Raw genomic sequence first — 23,733 nt, 5'->3', positions numbered from 1 at the left:
CGTGGGTCAGTGTGTGGAGGAAGCCAGCACTTCAGACAGAGGACTTTATTCAAGGGAGCATGTGGCTACACACGGCCGCACGAGGCAGATGGCCCACCCCCTTCTTCACCCCATTGTCAGCCTGGGGTTCACCGCCCCTCCCTGCTTTCGGATGGGGATCGTTGGATCAGGCGTCCTTGTCAGCTCCCTGGCGACTGTTCTTCTAGTAAACGCTGCTGGCCACCTGCCCACCCAGGCCCTTGGCTGGGAGGTTCGGCCCCGGCCACGGAGAGCCGGCACCGCCAGCAGGAGCCTGTGTGGGCTGAGCACAACCGGACAGGGGACAAACAACACCCCAGCCGTACGGTCAGCTCTGGGCGAGAGCGTTGCCGACCAGGAGCGTGACGTCGGAGACGGCAACGGGCAGGACACGGGACCTGAACCGTCCCCTCCGGGGCTGGGGAGGGGTCGAGCACAGAGAGCACACGAGACGGGACAGGGAGCCGAGGAGCAGGGCCGGAGGCCCCGTGGGCGGACACGCGGGGAGCCTGGAACGGCTGCCGGGGCGAGGGCCGGCGTCCCCGCTGGAGAAGGCTCTGTGGGGACGGGCACATCGCCAGCCCCTGCAGCCGGGACTGATGGCCGGCTCGGCCCCGGCCCTGCTGCGCAGCCCGGCCACGCCCGACCTCAGGGGGCCCCGGCTCTTCCGTGCGCAGTACTGGCTGGACGGCGGTGCGGCCGAGGAAGCAGGGCCCCTGGGAGGAAGCGGGAGTGGCCTAGGGTCGGGGGGAGGCGGTCTGCTGGTGCGGCTGGCCCTGCGGTGGGTCGATGGCCCGGAAGGTAAGTAGCGGGAGGGTGGAGGGCATCAGTATGAACCGGTAGATCATCCTCACGTCCTCTCGCGTTACCGTCTCCACTTGGAAGCTTTTCAGCACCTAGGACAGAGGCGCGGATTTCACGCGGCAGACTGGTCAGCCCCAGGGTCCCGGCGCAGCCTCGCCTGCCTTGCAGGGCCCTACTGCGTGGGCGTGGGCGGGCGCAGCGAAAGGAGAAGCCTGGGGTCCCCGCCCGCCCCGCCCCGCCCCGCCCCCAGCGCCGGCGCCGCCCAGGCCGCTCACGTGGTGCAGCAGGAGCAGCATCTCGGTTTCCGCGAGGCGCCGCCCCAGGCACTGTCGCGGGCCAAAGCCGAAGTTCAGGTAAGGGAACCTGGTGCTGGAGCCCCTGTTGTCCAGCCAGCGCTGGGGATGATAGCGCTCCGGGCTGGTGAACACAGCAGGGTTTCGGCCCAGGCAATAGAGCTGCACGTAGACCAGCGTCTGCAGACGGGTGCGGAGGGACGGTCAGCTGCCGGGCAGGGGAGGGCGAACCGGGTCTGCGCGAGCCGGAGGGGCTGTGGCGCCGCACTCACCCCAGCCGGGATGTGGTAGTTCTGCAGAACCAAGTCCGAGCCCACCTGGCGCTCCACAGTCATTCCCACGGGGTACAGCCTGGGGGTGGGGGCATCCGACAGGGTCCTCAGCCAGGACGGGGCGCCCCGCCCCTCCCTTCTGCAGCCTTCCTAGCTCAGGACACACCAGCCAAGGGGGACTGCCCCCGATTCAGGTCCCTTTGGCACTGAGCAGCTGCGTTCGTGCCCCTCCTGAGCTCGGCCAAGGGTCCCCCAGCGTGAGCGGCCCTGGGCCAAGGAGGACGTGGCCGGCCGGGCTGGCGCCCAGGAGCGTGAGGTGGAATCCTGGAGGACAAAGCCCCCCATCCTTTAGGGAGAAGACGAGGTGCAAGGGATGCACAGAGACCCCGGGCCTGGCAGTGAGCTCTGGAGAGCGCTGTTCCCAGACCCTGGGCCAGGGCGGCTGGGGCAGTCCAGCAAGCCACACTTACCTCAGGGTCTCCCTGAGGGCAGCCCGCAGCAGGGGCAGCTCCGTGAGTGCCCTGTGGGGGTTTTCAGAGATCGCGACCTTGGCCCGCAGGGTCTCCTGACGTAAGGCATGCTGCACCTCTGGGTTCCGAGCCAGCTCAAAGAGGGTCATCATCAAGGGGTAGGCCGTCTGCAGGGGCCACGGGCACAGGGCTCAGACTGGGGCGCAGGCTGAGCTCCTCAGCCCTCAGGACGCCCCTCCCGGGAAGACGGTCCTCCCCTGGGGCCGGTCCGCTCAGACTCAGGGCGGTGTGCACGCCCAGAGCCGGACAGACCCAGGGAGCTGAGACCTCGAGGTCCTGACACCCCCCACCTCCTCTCATCTCCCTGAGTCCCTCAGAGGAGGCGTCTCCGCTCTCGGGGGAGACCCGGGCCTCCTCCTGCCTGGCTCTCTCCCTCCTCTGGGCTCCCGGAGGGGCTCACCCTTACCGTCTGCTTGGGGGGGTGCTAGTTCTGGAGCCCCAGGTCCATTTGCTCCCAGTGGGTTATCACCCCTGGGTGTCTGCAGCCAGGCCCGACCCCAGCAGGTTCCTCTTCCTGGCTCGTCTCCATGGACAGGGAGAGGCGTCCACCAGCCCAGCCTGAGATCTGGGAGCCTATCTCCTAATCCCATCCCCATGGCAACGGGCCACCCCCCCCCCCGTATCTCCTGACCTGTGACAGTGGCCTCCCTGCTGTGCCCTGGGGTGCATGAGGGATGCTTAAGGGGCAGAAGTCTGACCCAGACGCTCCCCTCCCTGGGATCCTGTAGCCTTGGGTCCAGGCCTGGAGCCTGAGGCCCGTCCTTCCGGGGGCCCTGACCTCTTTGGCCTTGTGCGTCCTCCGCTCAGCCTCGCTGCCTTCCCTTGCTGTCTGCTGCGTGCCCTGCCCTGGGCTGCTGCCCTCCCTGCCTCCTCTCCGTGGCCTGTCTAACTTCTGTGTGGTTCTTCCAGGTTCAGCTGGAAGTCCCCCGCCTCCAGGAAGCCTGCCCAGAGCTGCCCTGCCCCCACCCCCTGGGTCTCTCACCACGCGGCAACCTCTCGGGCTCTGCTCAGCGAGCCTGTCCCCCGCGGGTCTGTGCCTGTGCCCAGCATCCCAGGAGCCAGGCCCGGAACAGCCCTCGAGACGCCGGGGGGAGGCTGGGCTCGGAAGCAGCGCCGCGCCGCACCCTGGGGCCCGCCCCGCCCGCCGGGCTGCGTTGCCATCTGCTCTCTCTTCCAGGTGGAGCCCTGTGCTGCCCAGCCTGTCGCCACCAGCCTGCCACCCACGCGGGATCCATAATGAAAGGCAAATGCCACCTATCACTGGACAAGGTCCCCCGTGCAGCCCTCCAGCTGTGCGCGGGGCATTCTCCTCGTCCCCAAACCCGACCGTCCGAACGGGGCCTGCACTGTTGTCTGTTCCCAGGCCTGGGCACCCCGCAGTCTGCCCGGGATCCGGTTTCCCCCACGAGTAACTGCAAACCCTCCGCTTTGAGAGTTGCTCTCGTGTGCCCTCCCCTCAAAGCCTCCCCGCAGTTCAGAGGCAGTGGTCCAAGGCAGGAGGCCGTGGAGGCGCGGGCTTGGCGGGGCGGGGCGTGGGCCGGCCCCGTGCGCTGTGGGCCGGGCTGGCGGCTGGCCTGACCGTGTCCACGCTCCCGGCAGTGAGGTCGATGGAGTTGGCCTTGATGGAGTCCAGGCTCATGTCCGCCTGCAGGAGCAGCTCCGCCACGATGCCGCTGTACTGCCGGGGGCGGCCGAGCGCCAGCTCCTGGTAGATTTTCTGGATGGAACTGTTGGCTGTGGGCACAGAGAGACAGCGCCCTGGGCTTGGCGCTGGAGGGCACCGCCTCCTGTCGCCCGCCTGCCTGCCAGCCCTCGGCACCCGACTGCGTCTCCTCCCCAGCTCCTCTGGTCGGCCCAGCCCTGCCAACTCCCTCGGGGACCGAGAAGAAGCCACGGCCCTTTGCGTAGCCTCAGCTCGCCCCCAGGCTGCGGGCCCCAGTGCCCCTGCCACACGGCGCTGCCCGGTCCCCAGCCCTCACCATACTGGAAGATGTAGTCCCAGGCCTCGAAGTGCCTCCTCCACACATTGGGGCTTGTCCAGCGGGACAGGCTCCTGGGCATGAATGTGAGCTGCACGGTGGACTTGAACATGGCCTCCAGGGCATGGATGAATTTCAGGCTGGCTGGGCTAGGGTTATGGCCAAGGAGGCCCAGCTGCTCTCCAAAGAGGACAAAGTTGCTGGCTGCGGGGAGAAGGGGGCCGCTGAGCAGACGGCGGCCCCGGGCCTCCCGGCCGCCTGCGGGGGCTCCCAAGCTGGCCGCCGCCCTCGGAGTGCACACCTTCTATGGTGTAGCGGAAGATGCTGGGCTGCACGTCCAGGGTGAGGCTCCCCCGGGCGTTCTGCAGCACCTTCGACATCAGGATGGCGGAGAAATCCCTCGCCACCTTGTCCACCATGGGGATGTACTTCTGGACGGCCTGCGGCGACAGCATGTCCGGGTTCAGCCGCAGCCGGTCCCAGCGCCATTCGGGCCCGTTTCTGCAGAGCAGAGAGCGAGCTTCAGGGCGGCCCGAGCCAGCGGCTGGCCCCCAGCCCCCTGGCCATCTTCCTCGTCCCCAGAGGGACGCGGCAAGGCAGGGAGCTGCCTCTGGCTCTAGGGGCCAGGCTGCCTGCCTTCCAGCCAGGCCAGACCTCCCTCCTCCAGGGAGGCCTCAGGGTGCTGTGCTCAGGGCATACACGCCTGTGACAGGGCCCGGGACGCTCCCCCCTGAGGGAAGTCTGCCTCAACTCTAGGACCCACGGGGCCCCACACGGAGGCTGGCGACCTGGTGGACCCTCAGGTTCCAGCACACTAGCATGTGGTCCTGGCCAGCGACTCCCCTTCTCCAGGCCTGGGCCCCCTGACCCGTGGGAGGGCAGGAGGCCGACCTGCAGGAGAGGCCTGCGCGGAGTGGGTGTCCCGAGTGGCAGCTGCTGCTCCCTGGCAGGCCAGAGGACTGGCCTTGCTCAGGCCCCCGGCGTGGCCTTGCTCCCCTCCCCAGCCCAGGGCGCACATGACCCCGTGGGACGGGGTCGTCTGGCGCTGATCGGCCCAGGCAGGCTGCCCAGGGCCGCCCTCATCCACACTCGCGCTCACAGCAGGAACACGCCACACTTGTGCCCGCGATGCTGTCGGTAGGCCAGCCAGGGCTCCAGGACTGTCCGGTGGGGTTGACAGCTGTCCGCCTGCTGGAGCCTCTCCACGTCCTGGGGCAGTGTCAAGTACACAATGTGCTTTCCTCCCACGTCACACCTGTGGGGCAGAGTCGAAGCCCTGCTGTGGGGCCCTGTCCGCCCCGGGCCCGGCCCCCGGACCACGGCTCTGAGCGGGCAGACCCTCCCGCCGCCTCGCCCAGCCCGCCCTCTCTCACGTCTGCGCTGCGCCCGGCAGCAGAGAGCCGTGGGCGCCCCGTCCTCAGGGAGAGACCCCGCCCAGGCCCGCCTTCCCGCGGGTGCTGGGCACGGCGGCGCAGGGCGCCCCGCAAGGACCCAGCAGCCAGGGCGTGGGGAGTCGGGCACCTTCGGCGGGGCGGGCAGGGAGGGCGTCACCTGAAGATGGGCCCCAGCTCCTGGAAGGTCCGCTGCATCTGCAGGTGGAGGTCCTCGAAGCCCTGCTCCCTCCAGACCTGCAGCACCCTCACCCACTTGTTGCCTGGGCACCGGGGTATGGCCTCGAAGGGCAGCACCGCCTTGGGGGCTGCCGCGGCCACGGCGCCCGCCGCGCGGGCCCAGCCCGGGGACGGCCGGGGCGCTGCCCTCCACATGCCCGCCCTGGCCCGCAGCGCCATGCCTGCACCCCTCTGCCCTTCGGCCCCGGCCTTTTATCTTCTGGCGAGGCCTGGCCTGGCCGGCCAATGGCGTCACGGGAGAAAGTGGCTGTCCCTGGACTGAGCCAGGAAGCCTGGGGCAGGGTCAGGGCCGGAGGCCTCCGCCCGCAGAGGAAGTGGGGCTGGACGGCTGCCTCGGTCATGGTTGCGCAAGGGCCGCGGTGGCCGGTGGGTGGAGGACGGGGGCCCGGCGTGGGCCGGGGCGGACGCGGGGCCGCTCCGTCCTCGCCGTGTGTGGGAGAAGCAGGAGGGGTGGGCCCCTTATCTTATCGTGAGATGACGGGGGCCTTGGGTATTTTTATCTCCTCTCTACAAGGACCAGAGCAGGAAGTGGTGCCCCCCGTCCACGCACACGTCCTGTGGAACGCGCCTCGTGCTGGCAGTGGGGAGCACAGTCTGGGGCCACCAAGGGCCCCTCCGAGCGAGGACGTTGAGCCCCCTGGGGGAAGTTAGGAGAATCCAAAGACACAACCGGGGGTGGCGGCGAGGCGGCCGGGGCCCTGATGTCTGGCCCGGCTAAGGGGCAGCGAAGACCCAGGAGATCTGGGGGGCTGGTGGGTGGCCTGCAGGCCACTCCTCAGGCCGTAAGATGAGGGGTGCACCTGGCCGTGGTCCCCGCCTGCTCTGCGCCCTCCTTGCCCACCCCGCAGCGGGCTCTTAGGGGGGCCGCCTCCCAGCTCCGGCCAAGAGCAGGGGCGTGGCGGCCGTGGCCCCTGGACCCTCGCGGCGGGCACACCACCAGCAGGCCCGGGGGGGGGCCCGAGTTCAGTCCGCTGTCTCGCCGCCGTCTGGCAGCACGCCCCCGAGACAGACATCGCCGCCGCCGTCCCCTTCCAGCTGAGAGGACAGGCCCAGGGCCCGGTGCCCTCGCTGGGTGGCCTGACGGGCAGGCTGGGGCGGGGGGCCCGTGGCTCTGGTTCTGAAGGCCGGACGCGGGGTGGTGTGCGTCCCCGCAGCGCGGGCCAGCGCCTGGGTGGTGGTCCCCGGCCACTGCGCGTCAGCCCGCTGCCGGCTTCCAGTCCTTCCCGGGAGCCCTTTCAGCGGCGGCCACGGCTCAGACCCTGCCATGGCGCCTTCAGTCGGGGTGACGTGTGCCGTGCCCCAGCCCCAGTGACCTTGGGCGGGGACGTGGCTGGAGCGCAGCCGACCCTTGACGCACGGGTTTATCAGCCCGGCCTCGCCAGACAGCCCCGTGCGGCCGGCCACCCCCCGCCCTGCCGCCCTCCTCTGGCCTGCTCGTGGGGCTCTCGGGGCTGCCAGCTTTCCGTGACCCAAGGCGGCGTGCCTCGGGGAAGCTGGGGGCGCGGGCCGGCCAAAGCCCCCTCTCCCGCCCACGGGAACTGCGGGGTCGGCCGCGGCCTGCACATGCCAGCACCAAACACTCCTGTCCCCGCGCCGAGGTCCCGGTGCCTCCCAGGCGCCCCGTCGCGAGCCGGCGGGAGGTCCCAGGAGGACTCTCCTGCAGTGCGTCGGCTCCGATGCAGACAGTGCGGAAGGGCCTCCGCGTCCTGCTCCCCTGGCCGCCGTGCCGCTCTGCCTGCCCAGGATGTCCCCTAACACGGAGCTGCGGGCGAGGGCCCAGCCCGCCCCCGCGCCCACGGTGGTGCCTGGAAGGGCGGCCCCCAGTCCTGACCCTCTGCCCTGCCGAGCACATGCACAGGAACACAGGTCAGAGGTGTCGCGGGGCAGGGCCAGGGCAAGGTGACCCGAGTGTGGCCGATGGTCATGAGGAGCGACATCCGTTGAGGGGCCTCCTCCCTGTCTCTGCACAGAGCTCCTGCGGGCACAGGTCCGGGTCAGCCCTCCGCCCTGCCCAGAGCAGGCCTGGCCCCTCCCCGGGCGGCGGGGCACAGAGCCCAGCCAGCTGGTCCGTCACGAGGACGGTGGCCTCTCCCGTCCTTGGGCTGTAGACCAGCTGAGGGCAGAGCCCCCAGGCCCCAGGTCAAGGTCTGTGCGGACGAGGAAGCACCGCGCCACCGTCCAGGCAGGTGACACGCAGCTCCTGCCCACGCGGGGCTCACGCTGCCGTGTGACCACCCTCGCCGGCCAACAAAACGGATGCCATGCAGCGCACGGGGTCAGCAGGCGACCGCAGCTCCCGCCCACTCGGGGCCAGGGCGTCCTGCGCGGCCCCTGTCGGCGGCTCTGGGAGGAAAGAGGCCGAGTGCCGGCTGCGGGCCGCCCGCCGCCTCCCAGCCGCACCGAGAACGGGGCCGCCTCGTGGTCACAGGTGCCCCGGGTCTGGAGTCAGACTTTCTCGAACGAGCCGGGGCCCGGCTTTGCCCTGGGCACAGCCCTCCTGCGACACTCCGCGGCTGGCCGCTCCCCGGGCACACCCCCACCAGGGCCTCTGATGCCATGGACCCCGCGGGCGCCTCACAGGGCCCACGGGCTGGCCACACGCTGTGCACGTGTGTGTCCGGTTTCCTCCCCAGAGTCCTCGCCTATCTCTGTGACTCACTTCCTCTTGTTTACATTCTCCCGCGGTCCTTCACGTTTAAAAATGCGAAGCTCACTGCTTGAGTCTGGGTCTCCATCGGGCTGCAGAGAGCACCGGGAGGGGTGTGTGTCCGTGCGACTTGGCTTCTTCCCACTTCTCTCCTGCCACCCAGCTGGCTAGTCAGCTTGGGATGAGGCGGAGCATTGAAGGGTGAGAAAAGCTGTGTTCGATCCTGCCATTAGCAGCTGGACTCGCCGTGTGAGCCAGGCAGGCGTTCACGCCCGACGCCCGCTCTGCTGGGGGCCGCGTCCGCGGAGAGCTCTCCTGCAGCGCCCTGACCTCGCCTGGCGTAGCTGTTCCAGGTGGTCACGTGAGAAGCCACGGAAAGCCGGGGCCCTGTGAGATGCGTCCAGCGGCCCCTGTGGCTGCTTTGGCCCCTCCATCCCTGCAGGTGGCCTTTTGAGCACGCGGCAAGAGGGACCCGCGCTGTCTGCCCTAGGGAGCCCTCGTCCCGTCCCCCGAAAACGCCCTCGTGTCCCCCTTCCGACCGTCACGCGTGCGGCAGTCTCCTCGTCGTCGCTGTTTGCCTGGGGGGCGCGTTGCGAATTGTCTGACTATCTCTGTAACTTGTACTTTCGATCTGTTAACCTAAAGGCAAAAGGCCAAAATAGGCCGAGGGGCGTTCGTTTGCGGTCCCGAAGGAAAGCTGCTGGGAAGCACTGATCCAGGCAGAAGCCCAGAGGGTGTTCGGATGAGCGGACAAAGGCGAGGGGCGTGCATGAGAAGGGGTAGGGGGCAGTGGCAAGCTCAGAAGGCAGGCACGTCCGCCTCGGTCTCCGGTGCGGCGGCGGCGCGGTGTTTTTGGTCTGTGAGCAAGATGATGGCCAAAGAGGACGAAACACATCAAATGTGAGACCACAAAGCTCCGAGCCTGCAGCATCAAACGACAAGGTTCTTTATTCTCCCTTGAAACAAGCCGTGAATGGGGGACCTGCCAGTGCAGGGCCCTGGGGGTCAGCGTCTCTGGTTCACAAGAGAGCAAGGAAGGGTGAACTTGCTTTGAGGAATGGGGTTGGGGGTCGACAATGAGACCCTCCGAAGAGGGCCTCTCACGTCAACGCAGTGCTGACCAGGACGGAGACAACGATCAAGAACAGCGCCGACTCCCCGAAGCGCACAGTTCCTTCGATCTGCTCCTCAATCGGGTCGTCGGGTAAGATGTCTCTCTCGAGGGTGGGCCCTCCTTCATTGCAAGTCATGCTGCTACAGCAACGCACCCAGTAGAAGTTATTTGTCTTCACCGCCCTCGGGGCTTCAGGAGGCATCAGTGCCTTGTACACAAATGTGCAGTTGCTTGTACAGTTCTTGTAAATGAGTAATTCGCGACTGCTCAAGCCTAAAAAAAGAGATGGAAATCATCAGGTTCACATATTCTGCTTGCGAACACCAGAGCGCCTTCACCGTAACTTGCTCCACGCCCACCTTCTCCGCCCCCGAATGTTACCGCGTCGCAGAATTCGTGACTGAGAGAGAACATGCATGTCTACCGGAGGGTCCGGTCACTCCATGAGCCGCGTGTCCAGGGAGGGCTTCCCGTCTGCACGGCCACCTTGTCTCTGCTCTGGCTCTCGTGAGCACTGCACAGCACCTCGCCGCATGGCCGCGCTGTTCGTTCTTTGCCACGAGGACTCTGGGCTCCAGAAACAACGCACACCAAGACCACGCCAAGCCTCGAGGGGAGTCCACGGTCAGCGTGTCCTCGGCGATGTCCTGCGGCCGGCGCGGCCTCTCTAGGATGAGGTCCTTGCTGGGCCCCTCAGCCTGGGGTCCCCAGCTCTCAGCCCTACTTTTAAACGCTTTTGCACCCTTGACGCTGCTCCACTCCGCATCACAGACTAGATGTGCCAACCCAAGCAGGGTCCCCCGAAACTGTGAGGACCTCCACTGGTGAGCCAGCCCCACGGCCTCAGCCCACCACTGATGCCTGACCCAGGCCCCACCTGAGGCCGCCTCCTGGAATGCCTGGGCTCTGTGCACGAGTGCCGCTCCCCTTGCAGCCCCGCGGGGCTCACCCAGACGCTCTCCCCTGCAACCCACCGCGGTGGCGTCCCCCGTTCGCGGCTCTGGGTTCGCCTCAACACCCGCAAAGACCGATACCGAGCCCCTGCTGCTCACCTGACCATTTCCCGTGTAAAGGGTTTGCGAAGTCCCGTGTTCCACACGGGAGCTCGCGATCGTCAGTCGAAGGCTTAGTGGCCTTTCCCGCACGGCCGCAGCCGGCTCAGGAAACCCCGCCGCACGGAACCTCCGAATTCCACGCCCGGCCCTCCAGTCGGCGCCTGAAGCCTCAAGGCCAAAGGCAAGAAGGGCCTGGACTTCTGGGCCTGTGCATCGCTCTGCCTCTCCCTGAAGCCCATGGAGACGGACGCCGACGCGGGCTTCGCATCTGGCGGTCGTCCGCCTGGCGCCGTGGGCGCCGTCCCCGCGGCCATGCCCTCTGCCGCTGACAAGCACGCGCCCGCTGGTCGCTGCGGGGCGCCCAGGCTGTTTCTGGTCTTCTCTGCCCCCCGCCCCCTGCCCCCCGCGTGGCCGTGGCCATTCCTGTCCTCGTCTTGAGCGAGGCCGAGTGCCCGTCTCGCCACGTGTCCGCCGTCCGGTGCTGAGGCAGAGCCTCTGAGGCTCGTGCCCGGGCTGGGGCCGGTGCCGAGGGCCTTCCGGTCGGGCCGCGCGCTGCCACACCCTGCTGCACGCGCCGTGGCCCTTTTCAAGGTGTGTCCTCCAGGTACATCCTCCTTTTGTTGTTACTGTTTGGGGTCTTAAGCTGCATTTCGGCCAAGAAGAGTGATGCCCAACGACTGTTCTCATTTTCCTGACCCCCGGGGGCTTCACTCCCTGGGGAACCGCCTTCCGGAGTCCCGTCGCTTTCTACTGGACGAGCCGCTTCTCCGGCGCCCTGTGCCGGACGGGGCGCGCTCCACGGCGGCTGCCGGCCGAGCATCTCCGCAGGGCAGGGCTGCGCGTTTTTACGTAAGCTTGTTTTCCAAGGTTTTCTGATGTGACTAGCACTGTTTTGTTCAGTTTTTAAAAAGTTCTTCATTATCCAAAGGACACATTCTTCTACATTTTCCTCAAAAACGGTTGTCGCTGTTCGTGTCCACCCTGAGATCTGCCTCTTCCGAACAGTGTGGCCGTGGGCACGGCGTCTCCTCCACCCGTGGCCGACGCGCCTCCGCGGGGCCACCACGTCAGCAGGCAGGTGACTGGGTGTGCGTGGCGTTTCTGAGCTCTCCTTCCTCCCGCTGGTCCATTTTTCCATCCTGATGCCAACGCTACACGATCTGAAGGAAGCTACGCACACGCGCTCGCTGCCGAGGGCGCGGGTCCTCCACCCGCGCTGCTCCTCCCCGGGTGCCTCGGCCGCGCCCTGCCCTTCGGATCCCGTGAGCTTTAACCTTCGGAGCTGACCTGTCACACGCGCGCGGCGCATCTGCACCTGCAGCCGCTCCCCGCACCGGCGTCACCGCCTCGGCCCCGCCTCGGATTCTCACGGGAGCCCCGGGGCCTGCTGTCGAAAAAGCTGGGGACCGCCGTTTTCCTCAAGTTACAGGTAACATCAAGGTAACATCTTGCAAAACCTCCACGCAACACTGCAGCTAACTGGGTGATTACCATGCCCAACAGGGAGGAGTTTCGTCACCGCCACCACCCCGGTGTGGACACGCTAGCCTCCTCCACCAGACGCCCCGCCCGCGACCCCGCAAAGCGAAGCCGCTGGGCGTTTCTGCACGTGTGTCGCCTCCAGAGTGCGCCCTCGAAGGAGCCCGCGGAGACGGCCCCCCTCCGCCGGCAGAGCCGCGTCTGGGCCTCGCTCCTCCTCCTGCCCACGCTGCCGGGCGCCTGCGGCGTGTCGCCAACGCGAGTGGCCGAAGATGCTCACGCGCACGCTCTCGGGTGGTCTTACGTTGTAATTTCTCTGAGAAAAGTCCTGAGAGGTGCAATTTGGGGGACTTATAGTAGCTGCACGGTGAGTTTTTAAAGAAAGCGCCAGTCTGTCTCCACGCTGGCTGCGCCGCGTCCCCATCACCGGGCCCGTGCGGGCGACCCGGCTTCCTCGCCTCCTGGCCAGCGTCTGACGTGGCCGCTGTCTTTCGCCTGGCCGCTCCGACTCCTAACAGCGAGCTGCTGTTTTAATTCGCATTTCCCTCATGGATAAAGGTGCTGAACCCACCGGCATGCCTACGTGCCACGGGCGGCTCCCCCTCGGCCAAACCTCACCCTGTCACTGCTCTTTCTAGTGAGACCGGCCGCATGTTCACTGTTGCGTTGCGGGAGCCCCGTATGGACTCGAGACATTAGTCTTTTGTTGGGTATGTGGTTTGCGTGTACTTTCTCCTAATCTGTAGTTGTTTTTTTTTTCTTTTTTTTTTTTCTTAATGCTCTGAATAGGTTCTTTCAAATAGAAAAATACGTATAGTCGGGGGAGGTCTCGGTCATCAATTTTCTTTCTCTTGGTCATGCTTCCACACTGAGTCTAATAGCTCCTGGTCTAGCCTTAAATACCAAAGATTTTCTCAACATTTTCTTTTTCCAAAAGTTTTAGAGTTTTATCTTTTACGCTTAAGTCCATGATTTATCTGTTAGTTTTCAATACAAGTTTGAGATTTAGATTGAGGTTCACTCCTGCCCGAAGATGTTGAAGAAGCTATTCCTCATCAATCGTTTTTGCATCTTCGTCCGAAGTTGCTGGGGCGTATTTGTGGGGGGCTATTTCTAGGGTGTCAGTTCTGCCCCAGAAGATGTGTGTCCGTCTGTCCTCCAGCACCTCACTGAGTCTGAGTGAGGGTGGTTGCTCGGTCTCTCACACTCCAAGTTCCCACAGAGGGCTTCGCTTACTACCTCGTCTAGTCCTAGGAATCAGCAAGGGTCCTGAGGGGAACTGCTCGAGCATCCTGCACTCTCCAGTGCCCCAAATGCTCTCGGAGATTCTTTGCTCCTGTACCCATCCTGGTCACTCAGGAAAACTGAACCCCCGAAGTTCTATGGAGATAAGTCGTGTTCAGCGCCCACGACTGTGGGGGGAGGCTGAGAAACAGGGGCTATCAGGGGAGGCCGATGAGCAGAGGGGTGGTCCAGAGCCAGGTCCCCTGGAAGCAGAGCCAGGGTGGAAGAGCCAAGCTATGCAAGAAAACATCCAACCCACGCACCTCTGTCCCCCATGCCGGCCTGCACGGAGGGGACTCCTGAGGACACGTCTCACGTGTGTCCTCGGAGCACCCGCTGCCTGTGCAGACCAGTAGCCACGCACCTGCTGGGGGCTTAAGCTACGCCTTAGGCTGAAAGGAATCGAGGGATGACGGGGCGGCCCGAAGCGTAAGAGTGAGAACAGGCGGGGGTCGCCCGGCATCCTCCACGGCGACTGCGTCAACCACCACGACTTTCAAGGGTAACAGGCCCTGCTTGGCCTCTGCCTTGCAAATCTCACACGAGTGCTCTTGGCCAAGCAGAGCCCAGAGCCCCACAGCAATGAGATTCTGGGGAACACGGTTCCCGGCCCCTTTCATGAGCGACACACGCACCGCAGTGTCGCCTCGAAAGTCCATCTTCCCTTTTGCAGTGCGAGGGCCTGACTTAAGTTTGACTTCCGAGGGCCAACTTCAGAGAGGCCAGCGCTGCCGAGGGCTCGCTCCAGTGAACACAGCACCGGCCGCCAGCCCCAGGCCAGACGGAGCGCCCCCCGCCCCACCCCGTGCCTCTGTCTGAGAGATCCTGGTTTCCATAACTGACCATTCGGGTCTCTTCTGTTCTTTCTCCTCCCTTTAAATTTTTTTTTTTTTTCTGTTTACTAAACTCGCTGGGGTGACAGTCGCTAATGAAATCACGCGCGTTCCAAGCACACGACCCAGCGACGTGCTGACCCAACGCTGCATCGCACGTTCGCCGCCTGACGCCGAATCTCCTCTGCCACCCCTCGCGTGAGCCCCTCGACCCTCATCCGCCTCCCCCCGCCCCCTCCGCCTCTGCGAGTTTTTGTTTCCCTGTTGGTTTTGTCTGTTCCTTTCGGTTTGATGCCCCACGAGTGAAAGCACATACACGGTTCTGACTTTTTCTACTCGACCCATTTCGCTAAGCAGAACGTTCTGAAGACCTGTCCGTGGTGTCATAAATAGGAGTATCGCCAATCTTATGTTTTAAATTTACCAACGAAGAACGAGCTCTCAAAACCTTAAGTCCCTCCTCTCAACCCCAATGAGAGCAGAACCCCAGGCCCGAGCTCACCCTAGTCATGGCCGTGACCTCTTTGCTGTGCCCCACGCCTGCCCTGGAGTTTCCGGGACTTGTCGGGAACAAGCCTCGTTGCTCATGCCTCCTGACGCTGACCGCCGAATGGCGTCCTGCAGTCACAGTAAGAACCACAGGGCTGGCCTGGGCATGACACTGGATGTCGCCTGGCCGAGAACCACACGAAAACAGGTGGCCACTGCGAGGACGAAGCACACGTTCCTTGGTTCCTGCCTGTGTCCCAGACCAGCAGATGCCCGCAGGGTAACGGCGGCTGGTAGAAGGGGGATGAGGCATTCGGAGAGTTGCTGTGCAGGGGGCTTTGCGCACCGACTGGCACGTGGAGTGGCAAAGAGCCCACAAACGCGGGAGAGCAGAGGCTCGCGGACAGGCCCCGAGCAGACCCCAGACCGGCCTCCCTGTCGGGCCCGACGCCGGCTGCAGCCTCCAGGTTAGTGACAGACGCACGGGCCTCTGCCACGCATGTCCCTCCAGAGAGGGCCCTGGCAAGAGGAGCAATTTCCTCAGGTGACGAGTGTCTCTGCATAAGAGCCAAAAGCATCTTGGAGAATCAGGCTCTCCCCAGACCCCACACTCGGCCTGGCCGTCTGTGTGTGGTAAGAACTGTCCCAAGGAGTCCATGGTGCATCCTCTTCTTGGGTCTGCTTAGCTGGAAGCTCCTCCCAGACAACCGGAGTTGAGACATAACAAGGAGTCGCCCAGGCTGCACTGGTGGGTCTGCGCGGACGCCCAGGGCCTGACACGGGGTGAGACCCTGAGGTGCAGCAACGCCACCACCCCCTTGAGACACTGCAGCCTGTCTACCAACAGGCCACCTCACGTCGCAGAGCCTGTGGCTGGACAGTGTGGAGAACACTGTCCTTTCCCGGGCTGAGACGAGCATCTGACAACATGCTCTCGGGATGGAGCGGGCTGGGTGCAGAGACAAAAGCAGACTGGCCCTGGCCCCTGAGACTGCTCAGGCAGGTGACTAACCAAAAGCTGCAGAACAAACACGCAGGGACTTACGAACGGAGACGATCAGACAGCGCCGAACTTCATAGACGCACGTCCGGAGGGTCGGGCAGGTGAAGTCGTTGATGGTCTGGCAGTCGTAGCACCTCAGGCTGTAGGTCCCTAAGGAGAAAACCGCACCGGGTGCCCACTCACACGAGCGCCCTCCGCCCTGTGCCCAGCACACTGCGCCCCTGCCCCGCCCCACGGACTCTGCTCCCTGAGGCGGTCTCTAGGAAATGTCCCTAGGGGACATCTCTAGGGCACACGCACACAAAGTGGCCAGGAGGGGGAGCCCTGTATTCTGCGAACAGGGACCACCAGGCAAGATGGCCTGATGGTCATTGGAGGCCGCCACCTGCCCAATCTCCCTGGCCTCAGCCACTCCTGCCTGCCCTGGATAGGTAAGGGCCACAGCTAGAGACCCCTGTCTGGTCTGCGGGCTCGCTGCCTTGGGGGACAGCCTCCTCCCCATGACGCTCTCTTCGTTCGGGGACACTCTCTAAACCCACCCTGTGCCCCACACCCGCACCGGACATGGACTGCTCAGTTGGCTAAGAGCTGGCAAAAGCGCTCGTGCCCTTCCAACGACCCCGGGACACCCAGGCGACGCTCATCCCTTGCGGACAGCGAGAGGGACGATACTCACAGCGCCTTCCTTGATCAGCTGTCTCGTTCTCTGCCACGGTCAACCCCGTGACCAGGAGCAAGACACAGAGGAGCAGCATGTCGCGCAGGAGCATGACCTGCGGGGGGAGCCGGCGCGTCAGCAGGGTGGGTGCGTGGCTGTCAGCTCCCTTCCCGCGGCAGGCCCCCTCCCCACTCCGGGCGGGGCCTGGGGCCCGCCTCCCCCCAGCCTCCGCCTTGCTCAGGGCCTCGCTCAGCCGAGTCACGTCTCTCGATCCCCCGCCTTATCCCACACTTGCTCCCGGGAAGGGCTCGCAGGCAGCCGGCGAGCCAGAAGCCCCCTCCCTCCACTCGGCCGGCCGCCCCAGAATGCTTTCCGCCGCAAACGCCCGGATCAGGTGCTGCCTGACTCCCTTACATGTGTTCGTGTGCGCCTGCTGAGGGCTTCGGACGTGTGGCGAAACACCCCAGAGTTAGAGCGGAGTGGGGGAAACCCAGCCGGAAAGTGTGCACGGACCGCCCGACCTCCTGCGCCCGTCGCCAGCGCCCAGAGCTTAGAGTCACGCTGGCCAACTGAACAGGTCCCAGAGATGAGGCCAGGGCCCCTGAAAGTGTGAAGTGGGGTCTGCGAGCCTCGCAGAGACCGAGACCCTCGAGGGGCCAGGCCGCCTGGTCTGGGCCTCGGCCTCAAGATGACACTCGAGCGCTTTCTCCACAGCAGGCCCGGCGGCAGCATGGACAGGGCCGTGGGACTGGACACCTCCAGCAGAAAAGTCACTTTGAGTGGTCGTGAATCTTCCTCATCCTGGGAAATGCGGCGAAAGCCAACAGAAACCATGGCGAGGGACAGCCCCTCCACCAGGACCCTCAGCCTCCAGGCGGGTTCACAACCAAGGACAAGGAGCAGTGGACTGTCCTCAGACAGCGGAGACCGGGGCCGCGGACAGGGGCGATGGTCCTAATTTAAAAGCCTTTGGACAGACACGGAGGTTGTAGGTTTGGATGACGTACAATTCCAAACAGGAGTGAGCCCTTCCCAGGGAAGCCACTGTCATTCCAGGTTCTTTTCTCATTTTGGACACTGGCTGAAGCTCAAGGTGGCCACAGGCGGGGGGCTCCAGCAGGGAAGGTAAACCCAGAGAGCAGCCTGCGCTGGGGTGGCCGACATTCTCCAGGGTCCCCAAAGACCAAGCCGCTTTTCCCAGTGGGAGCCTCCATGGGCTGCAGGGATCTGGAAAGGCCCAGTAAAGTCCCCTGTAGTGGGCGGATCCTGGGAGCTCACGTGCTCCTACAAGGAGCCCACACGGGTCACTCATCTCCGCTGACCAAGGTGTGAACAGGCTTGGGGAGGTGTGTGTGTGTGTGGGGGGGTGAATGAGCTCAAACCAAGATGTAGACTGAGAACATCTAGAGCTGAGGACCCAGAGACAAGCCACACTGCCCAACCTGCTGGGACAGAGGCGACTCTTCCGGGCTTCATACCACCCAGAGACTAAACTTCGTGCACTCGGCCACAAGCAAGGCGGGCTCCCCGGAAACACCTGTGGACATGGGAGCTGGGGAGGAAATCACGGCCTGCAGGGGGTACAGGACCAGGAGATGCAGCCAGGCTCTCAGGATCCCCGGAGGACTGGCCCATCCTGCAACCGCCCCACCCAGCCCACGGGGCTCGGTCCCTGAGCAGGCCATCGGGCCAGGCTGGCCACTCCGCGAGGGAAGAGGGCAGGCAGCCCCCGTGGGAACGTGCAACCGTCCCCCAGCAACCTGGTGAGCTGATACACGACGCCAGACTTCCCATAAATTCCCAGGGCACGTGACAGTCTACCCCAGAGGACCACTTATGACAACAGCCGCAGCAGAGTCAAAGGTTGACGTCGGCACACGAGCTTCCAAGTTAACATAATGAAAATATAACGGGGAAAAAAGATGACGTTGACTTTGAGAAAGACGAAACTGTTCAACGGGGAATGAAACGACACCCAGAAAGATGATCAAATGGACATTTTAGAACTGAAAAGCACAAGACCTAGAAGGAAACCCTCTTCAGATGGAAGTCACAGCCAAGGAGACTCAGCGAAGGGGACCCACGGAAGAGCTGAGGACAGGGCTACAGGAAGTTCCCCGACTGACAGCAGGGAGAGGACAGGGCGGGGGTGCACGGAACGAAGGACGGGACTCTTGGATTGTCGGGGCCCTCGCCCCCAGGCGGCCTGACCTGAGGCCGCGACAGAACGACGGGCAGAGCAAGTCCTGGAAGAGACAGAGGCAGACAGAGAACTCGTCCGAGACGAGCGCCGGCCATCCGCCTGCGGAGTGGGGCGCAGCGGGCCTGGAGGACGCACCCCAGGAAGACCTGGGGGCCGCGGAAGGGGACTCTTGGGGGGCGGCGATCCGCACGGCAGCCGGAGGGCCGAAGGGCAGCCATGGCCTGGCGCACACGCCGGCGGGAACGGAAACGGCACGCGCACAAGAGCCTCGTTGCTGCGGCAGGGGGACCCCTCTCCTGCTCCCCCCAAACCCAGAAGGAAACCGAGACGCCCCAAAGGTAGCTGGGCCGCCTGGTCAGCCCAGACGCCACCCCGAGATACCGAGCGTGTGACCCATTCAGACGCAGAAGACACGACCCCAAGAGCCCCGGGCAGAGGCGCTGACAGGGAGGGAGGGCGGAGGACCCCGGGCGGCGGCAGCCGGGCGCCTCCCGCCCGAGGGACCCGCGGACCCGAAGCCGGTCGCCCCCCGCCCCCCCCCCCCCGCCCCGCCGCTGGCCGCAGAGGCGACGACCGGCTCAGGACGCGACCCCCCGGTGCCCAGACCTTCTGGAACTTTCCATCTCAGCGCCCCTCCCTCCGCCCGGTTCCCAGACCCTCTGAACCCACACATGACCCGCACAGTGCCCGAACCTTCTGGAACCTTCCGCACCGCCCCCGGTCCCGTCAGCGCCCAGGGCTTCTGGAAGTTTCTGCGGCCCGCGCCCCACTCCCTCAAGTTCACTGCCCAGACCTTCCAGAAACTTCCTCGCCGCTAACGCCGTGATGCGCCCAGACCTTCTGGAACTTTCCGTGCGCCCGCCCCGCGCTTCCGCGGACCCTTTGCGATTCCCCGCTCTACCCGTCGCCTCCTTCCCAGCAGCCTCGGTGCTCGGACCCGCCCCGCCCCCGCGCCCCTCGGCGCCGTTTCTGGAACCTTCCGCGCCGGCCACGCCAGGGCCCAGCCCTTCCGCTCCGCTCGCTCTCTCGGCGCCCGAGACTCGGTGCCCGGACTCGCCAGAGCCTCCAGCGCCGCCGTTCCTCGCGGCCCCTCCACTCCGTGCCCGGCCCTTCTGGAACCTTCCTCTCTGCCCGCCCCCGACTCCTCTCAGTGCCCAAACCTTCTAGAAAGTCCGCCCCGCCCCGCCCTTCAATGCCCAGACATTCGGGAAACTTCCTCTCCGCTCGGTCCGCGGTGCGCCCAGAGTTCCGGAACCTTCTGGAACCCTCGGCGCCGCCCGCCCACGCGGTGATTTGCCTGAGCCCGTGGAAGTTTCCGGCCAACCCTCCTCGCCCCGACCTGCGCCGGCTCAGCGCTCAGCCGTCTGCGACCTTCTGCTTCATCTGCCCACAGTTCTCCACTCCAAGTGCCAGATCTTCTGGAACCTTCCGCGCCGGCAGAGCCTGGAGGACGCCGACGCAGTGACAGTTTGGGAGCACAACCATCGCAGGTACATTGGGGTACCTTCAGGATGGGAGCCGAAAGGACGCAGCAGGAGGCGCCCTGATTGGGAGGGGTCTCCTGCGGGTCTGGAGCCCTTCTCCGGTCAGGCTGCGCACGCCTTCTAGAAAGTTCGGCTTCCCTCCCACGCGGTCCGGCACCGCAGGGAAGAAGGCAGATGGAGGACAGGGCCTAGGCCTGCTCCTTCGGGCCCTGGCGGGGAGAACCAGGAGGACGGCGGGCGCGCTGGCCTGCGCCTGGGGGTCGTGAGAGGGCCCCGCTGCCACCAAATCCAGGGACACTGGCCTTGCCCTTGTAGACCGCCCCCTCCACGCCAGACAGCAAGGAAAACGGGGTGCGAATGGGGAGCGTCCCCAAGGGGCCTGGGACCTCCCACGAGGGAGCCGCGCTCCAGCGCCCGAGGGGCCTGGCCGGCAAAGCGCAGCCGCGGCCCCCGGGGTGCCAGGTCAGGGAGCACTGCGGCGCGACCGGGCCGGTGGGCCCGCAGGGGGACCGAGAAGGGGCGGCGGGGAGGCGGTGCCGGGTGGCAGGGCCCGTTGGGGGCTCTCGGGGGAGCAGGCGCTCCAGGCAGGGCCGAGGGCAACCTGGCGCGGCCCCTGCGCAGGTGGATGAGCATGCGCAGAGTCGGGGGTGGTGGGGAGGGCTTTGGTAGTGGTTGAGAGACCTCCCTGCATCAACAGGGCACACGTGCCTTGGGCTGTGGCTGCAGAGCAGGTGGGCTGCCCTAGTGCCCAGGGGCAAAGGGCTTGGAGTGGTGGTGGACATGTGGGCACCAGGTGTGATCTTGGAGCCCCAGAGATAATCACGCGGCCTTGCTCCTCATGTCCAGGGCCCGGCACCACTGGAAATGATGCTCCTTCTTGCTTTGCTCCTGGTCATGGGCCTGGCACAGGCGGACACAAACGTCACCGTGACTGGAAAACAAAGTGAGTCCAGGCCCCACGGGCTGCTGGGCTGGGGGCAGGAGGCGGGTGGCATGCCTGTGTGGACCCCGGGGCCTCAGGGGTCTGGGCAGCTGCAGGACCCAGGGATGAGGGAGCAAGGCGGCCTTGCGAGCGCGGCCAGCTGCCCCAGGCGCCTAATGGGGGTCCTCTTGATCCGAGGAGCCCCACCCCAAGGGCAGACAGCGGAGCTGGAACCGCGGTGTGCTCCCCAGCAGCCTGCTCCCTCCACAGCGGCCCTGTCCTCCTGGGAGACATCAGGCCGTTCCCCAGCCTGGCTGTGTCCTGGCTGGGTCTTGCACGCTGTCTCTGAGCAGCAGAGCTGCCAGGGCCGGGCAGTCGTCCTCCGGGGGCACCCCCTGTCCTGGAAGAGACGGGAGGTGGCTGTGCAAGAGTGAGGACGTGGGGCCTGGGGTGCAGAAGTGGGGAGCTGGCAGCTGAGGGGGGGGTGAGGTGGGCCAGCAAGGGCAGAGGGCGCACGGGAGCAGACACAAAGGTCCGGAGCCTGTCTTCCTGGAGCAGCAGAGAGCGAGGCGGCAGGGCTGTGCGCGCGCGCGTGGGAGATGCGCAGTGTGCGTCTGCGTGTGCGTGTGCGGGTGCGTGTGCGGGTGCGGGTGCGGGTGCGTGCGCGGTGTATCTGGGTGCGGGAGCCTGAGGGACGCTCAGGAGAGAAGACAGAGGCCCCGGGATGGGGCGGGGGGCAGCGGGGGCCCGCCGCTCTGGCGCCCCCTTGAAGGACGGGGAGAGGCCCCCGGCGGCGCCCCCGGCAGGGCTGGGACGCGGCGGCGCGCCTCTGTCTTTCTCGTTTCTCCTTCAGGTCGAATACAGTGTCACGTTTGCGAAGAATACAACAACTTCAACTGCTTTAACCCAGTCACCTGTGACGCAGGGGACATCTACTGTGTCACCGCGGCCGTGCGTGAGTGTCGAGCCGGCCCTCGGACAGCCCGCTCGGGCGGGTTTCCGGCTGCGCCGCGCGGCTCAGAGCCGTCCGGGCAGCCGGGCTCCGCGCTGGGCGATCGCGCGTGGGGCGCCGGCGGAAGCGGCCCTGGCCGTGCCGCGCTCGGTTCACCCGACCCTCCCTCTGTGCGTCCGCGTCTCCCGCCAGGGATCCTCGTGCGCTACATCTACGTCAGCCGGCAGTGCACGAAGTCCTGTCCGGTCATCCCTGCCGCCGAGGTGGTGAGCAAGCCGTTCGTGCTCGTGAAGCCCACGCCCTTCCTGTTCGCCATGTGCTGCCAGAGGAGCCTCTGCAACATCCACTCGCCGTTCATCAACGACACGGAGCTGGACTACAGGGGAGCCGGCCAGGCGCGCGGCGGCCGCGCCGGGCTGGTGCTGCTCCTGTCACTCGCCGCTGCGTCGCTGGCCCTCAGACTCTGCTGAGCAGCGGGGCGGGCCCCGGGCTGGCCGTCTGGCGTCGCGCAGATGTGGACACGCGCCGCCCACGGCGGGAAGCCGTGGCATTAAAGGTGTTTTGCGCTGCTCGACTCGTGGTCTCACTTGGAAGGGGCCTTGACATCGGAGGTGGGAGCAAAGCCCGTGGCTGCGGCCGCAGCGCGCATTCAGACCAGGTCCCCGCGCTCCTGCCGGCGGTTCTGTCCACGCGCGTCTCTGAAGCCAAGCCCCGTGACTGCTCCTTGTTGACAGCCACCCTTCCTGCCACTCTACCCGCTGCTCCTTGTCGTCCTCTAGAGCTGCAGGATCCGGGGTGCTGGGGAGCAGAGCACCACCCGTGCGGGATAGTGTTCGGGGGCTCCAGACCTCGGGGGCCTCAGGGTGAGTGGAGGAGACAGAGTGAATGCAGCGAGCAGGGCTCCTCGGTGCGGGCGGTGGGACGTCCCCGAGGTCACTGCCGTGGTGAAGGGGACCCGAGGCTGATCTCCCTTTGCCTTCCTCCGGAATCCAGGGGGCAGAGAGAAGGAATCCCCTTGAGCGCATGAGTGCTCGGCCAGCCAAGGCCACGGGTGCGGAGTCGCAAATGCTCCCGCGTGCGTGTCCCACGTCGGGACCTCGGCCTGGGGTGGCAGCCGCTGGGCAGTGTGTTCCTCCTCGAGCTGAGATGCAGCCATGCAGGGAGTGGAGAAGGCGGACTCAAGGTCACAAACCCGGGGCTTTCTCGCCTGTAGTGGGGGCCTGGAGTAGGGGCACGGGGCAGCCCCGGCCACCGCGCACCTCTGCCCCCTCCGCCCTCGCCCCTGGGCCAGCCCCCACCTGCTCTGATGCACGCAGGCTGCTGGGCGGGTCACCTGGGAACCTCGCGGAAAGTCTCACAGACCCAAGGATGCAGGAGGGGCTGGCAGGGCGCGGTGTCTGCGTCATTCCTGAGCGCGGTGGAGAGCGGTCTCTGCCACATCTGAGCTCTCCCAACCAGAGGCCTGAGCTCCGCTCGGGGACACAGGCTAAGTTGGTCCCCTGCGCCTTTGGCAGCGTCCCCAGGGTAGGAGTGACTGCCGCGTCTGCCAGACGCCTGCTGCATGCACGTCCTTTCTTAAGCGCAGGCTTCGGCTCGTGCCTGTCCCCGGGGCTGTGTTCCCTCGCACCCTGCCTCGCATCCTGCGGCTGGGGTTTGGAGAGCACCGGGGAGGCTCGGCCAGGCCCATGTGGGCGCTTCCCGCCCCCCCCCCCCCGCCCCGAGCCAGAGCGGCAGGAGATCAACCACGCGGGCCCGTTCACGGCAGCCCGGCACTGGGGCCTCCCCCAGAGAACGATGTGCACAGAGTGGGGTGCCGGAAAGCGAGGGCGAGAAGGTGGGGATCCCACATGGGGCCTGGGGGGCTTTGGTGATGTGATGAAGGCACCTACAGTGCCTTCAAAACGGGGACACCTTAAATCCTCGTAGCGGGAGAAGGCCAAATGAGTCGGGGGATGAGAGCGGAGGGCGCCACCATGTGGCGAGAGCGGAGAACTGCTGGAGGGAACGCAAATGCTGTCCTCGGCCGTGTGCTCACACGGCGGCTAAAACCCTCCTATTCCGAACACTCAAAACTATTGCATGA

General features: G+C 65.8%; 3 protein-coding genes across 4 annotated transcripts; 1 reads left to right on the top strand and 2 right to left on the bottom strand.

The window, feature by feature from the left end:
* Positions 1 to 613: 613 nt before the first annotated feature.
* On the bottom strand, positions 614 to 5,686 carry LOC107507877 (cytochrome P450 11B1, mitochondrial). The gene is made up of 9 exons (XM_016139209.2): positions 5,448 to 5,686; positions 4,996 to 5,151; positions 4,198 to 4,397; positions 3,897 to 4,100; positions 3,497 to 3,651; positions 1,858 to 2,024; positions 1,388 to 1,466; positions 1,098 to 1,295; positions 614 to 914 (listed from the first exon to the last, which is right to left on the bottom strand). The coding sequence occupies exons 1-9, from the start codon at positions 5,684 to 5,686 to the stop codon at positions 756 to 758; spliced, it is 1,557 nt and encodes a 518-aa protein (XP_015994695.1). The 3' UTR covers positions 614 to 755.
* A 3,541-nt stretch (positions 5,687 to 9,227) lies between these two features.
* GML (glycosylphosphatidylinositol anchored molecule like) lies at positions 9,228 to 16,926 on the bottom strand. Its single transcript, XM_016139210.2, has 4 exons — positions 16,504 to 16,926; positions 16,108 to 16,204; positions 15,474 to 15,581; positions 9,228 to 9,561 (listed from the first exon to the last, which is right to left on the bottom strand). The coding sequence occupies exons 1-4, from the start codon at positions 16,921 to 16,923 to the stop codon at positions 9,275 to 9,277; spliced, it is 912 nt and encodes a 303-aa protein (XP_015994696.2). The 5' UTR covers positions 16,924 to 16,926; the 3' UTR covers positions 9,228 to 9,274.
* Positions 16,822 to 22,130, top strand: LY6K (lymphocyte antigen 6 family member K). Of its 2 annotated transcripts, XM_036233115.1 has the most exons (5): positions 16,822 to 18,630; positions 19,686 to 19,782; positions 20,623 to 20,719; positions 21,552 to 21,653; positions 21,843 to 22,130. In XM_036233115.1, exons 1-5 carry the CDS (start codon positions 18,509 to 18,511, stop codon positions 22,118 to 22,120), a joined length of 696 nt encoding a protein of 231 aa, XP_036089008.1. In that variant the 5' UTR covers positions 16,822 to 18,508; the 3' UTR covers positions 22,121 to 22,130. The 2 variants fall into 2 exon arrangements, with proteins under 2 accessions (XP_036089008.1, XP_036089009.1); XM_036233116.1 differs by lacking the exons at positions 16,822 to 18,630; positions 19,686 to 19,782 and adding an exon at positions 19,798 to 20,238.
* The last annotated feature ends 1,603 nt before the right edge of the window (positions 22,131 to 23,733 follow it).

Source organism: Rousettus aegyptiacus, unplaced genomic scaffold (genome assembly GCF_014176215.1).
Source record: "Rousettus aegyptiacus isolate mRouAeg1 unplaced genomic scaffold, mRouAeg1.p scaffold_m13_p_15, whole genome shotgun sequence".
Taxonomy (NCBI): Eukaryota; Metazoa; Chordata; class Mammalia; order Chiroptera; family Pteropodidae; genus Rousettus; species Rousettus aegyptiacus.
This window is presented reverse-complemented; position numbering and strand designations above follow the sequence as displayed.